Source organism: Belonocnema kinseyi, chromosome 10 (genome assembly GCF_010883055.1).
Source record: "Belonocnema kinseyi isolate 2016_QV_RU_SX_M_011 chromosome 10, B_treatae_v1, whole genome shotgun sequence".
Classification (NCBI taxonomy): domain Eukaryota; kingdom Metazoa; phylum Arthropoda; class Insecta; order Hymenoptera; family Cynipidae; genus Belonocnema; species Belonocnema kinseyi.
Window position 1 is genome coordinate 9,008,111 of NC_046666.1, and position 4,293 is coordinate 9,012,403.

The following is a 4,293-nucleotide window of genomic DNA, read 5'->3' on the forward strand; positions in this document are numbered from 1 at the left end:
CAAATGGATTACACCGAATTAAATGGATTGCATGTGGAATATTCTTAAAAAAGTAGAGTGCTCTATCCTACAAGTAGATTCGCCTGAATCACGTATATTAAACGTGGATTGTCGCGGATTACAAATGGATTACTGCGAAATATATGGAATAAAATCTTACTAAAAGTGGATTAATGCGTATAAAAGTTGATTAATACGATTTAAATCAATTACAATTGGATTCATGTGTGTTACTGTGGATTAGGCCGAATTATCAATTAGGATAACCGTTGGGTTTTTTCGGATTACCAAAATTGTTTTCCCTTCGGGATTTCGCTAACCAGTGCATAGAGGAATTAAATAAAAAAAAGGTTTAAAAAAATTAGCAGCCGGCAATTCTTAAGCAATTTTGTATTTTTTTAAATTCAGCATTAAATTTTGAAAAGATTTATGTGGCTTGATTTTTTTCTGTTTTAACTTTTTCTGTGATCAGAATTGCCAGACTTTATGCACGGCTGAAGTTAAAAGCAAAAAAAATTGTGACATTGTTATTTTAATTGTTTTAAACATATTAACTAACAAATAGTCTACACTATGGATTCTGCATTTGTAAAAAACATTTTTACGTTAAAATTACTTTCTTTTGTCGAAAAAATAATATTTATCATAAAAATTTGTCATCCGATATTTTTTTATTAATTTTATAAACAAATGCCTTGTGTGGAGATTTAATGGCCAAAATAAATCGATTTTATCTTAAATTTCCTTCAATTGTGTCGCCAGTGATGTTAATTGATGTAAAAATTGGCATGCGATATTTTTTATTAATTTTATGAACAAATTATATAAACAAATGCCCAATGTGGACATTTAAGGGCAGAAAGAAATTGTTTTTCTCTTCATTTTCCTTAAATGATTTCGCCAGTGTTGTTTAATGATGGAAAATTATCATCTGTTATTTTTAATTGATTTTATAAACAAATTATATAACCGAATTTATAACTCAAAGTCTGTTGCCAGTGATGAATTGTTCGGTAATGCATGCGAAACAAAAGATAAAACTTTTTTTTTTATTTTGCATGTATCAATAAAATTTTCTTTTGTTTAACATGTATTAAAGAAAAATATTGTTTACAAAATTAATAAAAAATATTTTTAATAAACATCAGTGGTGACATCATTTGAGGAAATTAGGAGAACAAAGGTTTTTTTGACCTTTAAATGCCCAAGTTGTAATTTTTTTGTGTAATTGGTTTATAAAATTAATGAAAAATATCAGATGATAATTTTCCATTATAAAACGTCATTGACGACATAATTTGAGAAAAATTAGAAGGAAAAAAAAGGAATTCTTCATGTCTTTAAATGTCCACACTGGGCATTTGTTTATAAAATTAATAAAATATATTATGATAATTTTCTATCACTTAACATCACTGGTGACATAATTTAAGGAAAATTAAGAGAAAAAGCGATTTCTTTCTGGCTTTAAATGTCCACACTGAGCATTGTTTATACAATTTGTTTATAAAATTAATAAAAAATATCGGATGATAATTTTCGATCATTAAACATCCCTGGCAACACAATTAGAAGAAAATTAAGAGAAACCGCGATTTTTTTCTGCATCCCTGAAATGCATCCCTGAAATTTGTTCGAATCCGCACAAAAATAAATGCATTTTTTTGTTTGGAAAAAAATTATATTTAGAGGTGCTGCAAGCCCCATAAAGTTTAATACGTATTTCCCATAAAAAAAAGACGTTTTTGTAAATCTTGTTCAGAATCCTCAATATTATTTCAATAGAGTTGAAACTCAATGTTTTTCTTCAAAATTAACCATAGAATACGAATAAAATATAACTTTTCAAAATTCAACACCATAAACTGTTTTGTATGGTTCCAAAAAACCCCCATAAGTGAAAAAATGGCTTTTGCGAGTTTTTGTCACAAATTATGAATTTTTTGCGGTTTTTTAAATGCAAATTGTTTCTGGTACATAATACATCTTTTCATACTGATAATTAGATGTTTACATAAATTGTTTGAACAATTTATTATTGGTTTTATCCATATTCTCATAGAATGGAATTAGAAAAACGCGGGTTTTTCTAAAATTGTTCATTTGTTGTCTAATTTTCAATTATAAGGAAGTGGTAGTTAATCAATGTTAACAAGAGTGATTGTTTAAAAAAATTATTATTATTATTTTCAATAATATACTCTTAGACAAATGCTACAAAGTTTCAGTTTAAAAAAATTCCCTTTTAGTCACATTTTCAATTAGGATAAGCCATGTGATTAATTGAAGTCAAGAAAATTAATTTTTTAAACAAATAATAATAATTATTATTAATATTATATTTAAATAATTCTGGAAAGATGCCGTTTTTTCTGAAATTTCTGGATTTTTGTCTAATTTTTAAAGAACTGAAGTAATTATGAATTCAAGTTAACAAAAATAATGATTTAAACAATTTATTATTATTGTTAATAATATTCTCTTTGCTTAATTGGTAGAATGTTGCGGTTTTTTCTGAAATTTTTAACTGTTTGTCTATTTTTCATTAGGCATTACTTAATAATTAATTCAATTTAGCGAAAATAATTGTTTAAACAAATTATTATTGTTTATGACTATCTTCATCTATATCAATACCTCATAGTTGCGGTTTTTCGGCAATTTGTACCTTTCTGTCCTTTTTTCACTAAGTGAGGTAATAAATAATGAAAGTTAACAAAAAGTTGTTTAAACAATTTAATATTGTTTTTAACTATTTTAATTCTAAAATTGTTAACTTTGTATCGCATTTTTATTTATGAAGGAATAATAAGTCAACCACAACAAAAATGATTTTTCCAATAGTATGATTGTTTTAGATGAAGTATTTTTTACCAAATCATTGAAGAATATTGTTAACACTGATAATAAATTGTTTATACAATTATTCATGTTAAATTGAATTTACTATTACTTCACTCCTACTGAAAATTGGACAAAAGTCATAAATTTAAGGAAAAAACGACATTTTTTACAATTATTCAAATATAATATTATTAATAATAATAATGAATTGTTTAAAAAATTAATTTTCTTGACTAATTAATTACTCAACTTATCTGTATTAATAATTTGACTAAAAGTGAATTTAAAAGAAATGCAATTTCTTATCATTTTTCGAACCGAATATTATTAACAATAATAATAAATTGTTTGAACATCACTCTTGTTAACATTGATGATCTGTCACTTCCCTCTAATTGAACAGTGGACAAAAAGTGGTAATTTTTTGAAAAAACCGCGTTTTGCTAACTCCATTCTATGAGAATATCGCTAAAAACAATAATAAATTGTTCAAACAATTTATGCAAACATCTAATTAGTAGTATGAAATGGTTTTTAACGTGCCTCTAACGATTGGCATTGAAAAAACCTTTAAAAAAGTCATAATTAGCGTTAGAAACTCGTAAAACCCATTTTTTCACTTATGGGGGTTTTTTGGAACCCTATAAGACATACTTATGGTGTTGATATTTAAAAAGCGATATTTTATTCGTATTATATGGCTAATTGTGAAAAGAAATGTTCAGTTTCAACTTGATTGTGATGATATTGAGGATTCTGGAAAAGTTTTCCAAGAATGTCTTTTTTTTTCTTATGGGAAATACGTGTTAATTTTTGTTTAAACAAAAAATGGATTTATTTTTGTGTGGACTCGAACAAATTCCTGGGGTGTTCCCATAAAAATAAAGAAAAAAAATTTTCTAATGCATTTTCGGATCACCCTACTGTGCAAGTGGTACCAACTCATAGATTGATTTGTGCCTAGCACAAGGGGAGGGGGGTGGGGCTTTTTAAAAATGATTATTCTGAAAACTTTTTTCTTTTCAGATATTTACGCTGCCAGTCTGGCCATAATGGGAAGGTTCTGCGTGAATATTTCCTACAACATCGGTTTGCAATATGCAGCTGAATTGTTACCAACTGTTGTTCGAGCTCAAGGTGTGGCACTGATTCACATAATGGGATATGTAGCCAGCATTGCTGCCCCATTTGTCGTTTATCTGGACATAGTCTCGCCCATTTTGCCACTTCTCGTTTTGGGAATTCTGGGAATTGTGGGTGGTGTGCTTTCCCTACTTTTGCCAGAAACGCTTGATAAGGACCTGCCACAGACTCTTCAGGATGGGGAGGACTTTGGAAGGGATCAAGGCATTTGGGACGTGCCATGTCTCATGAAGTAATTATATTCAAAAATATATAGTATATATATAGTATATATAGTGTCGATTGCACGCTAAACGGACTACCCTC

The 4,293-nt window shown here is 27.9% G+C and overlaps 1 protein-coding gene across 1 annotated transcript in view; it reads left to right on the forward strand.

The window, feature by feature from the left end:
• LOC117181685 (organic cation transporter protein-like) overlaps nucleotides 1-4,223 on the forward strand; it is a 91,199-nt gene extending 86,976 nt beyond the window's left edge. The window contains exon 7 of the mRNA XM_033374609.1: nucleotides 3,871-4,223. Coding sequence (XP_033230500.1) covers nucleotides 3,871-4,223 — 353 coding nt within the window. The remainder of the gene's footprint in view (nucleotides 1-3,870) is intronic.
• The last annotated feature ends 70 nt before the right edge of the window (nucleotides 4,224-4,293 follow it).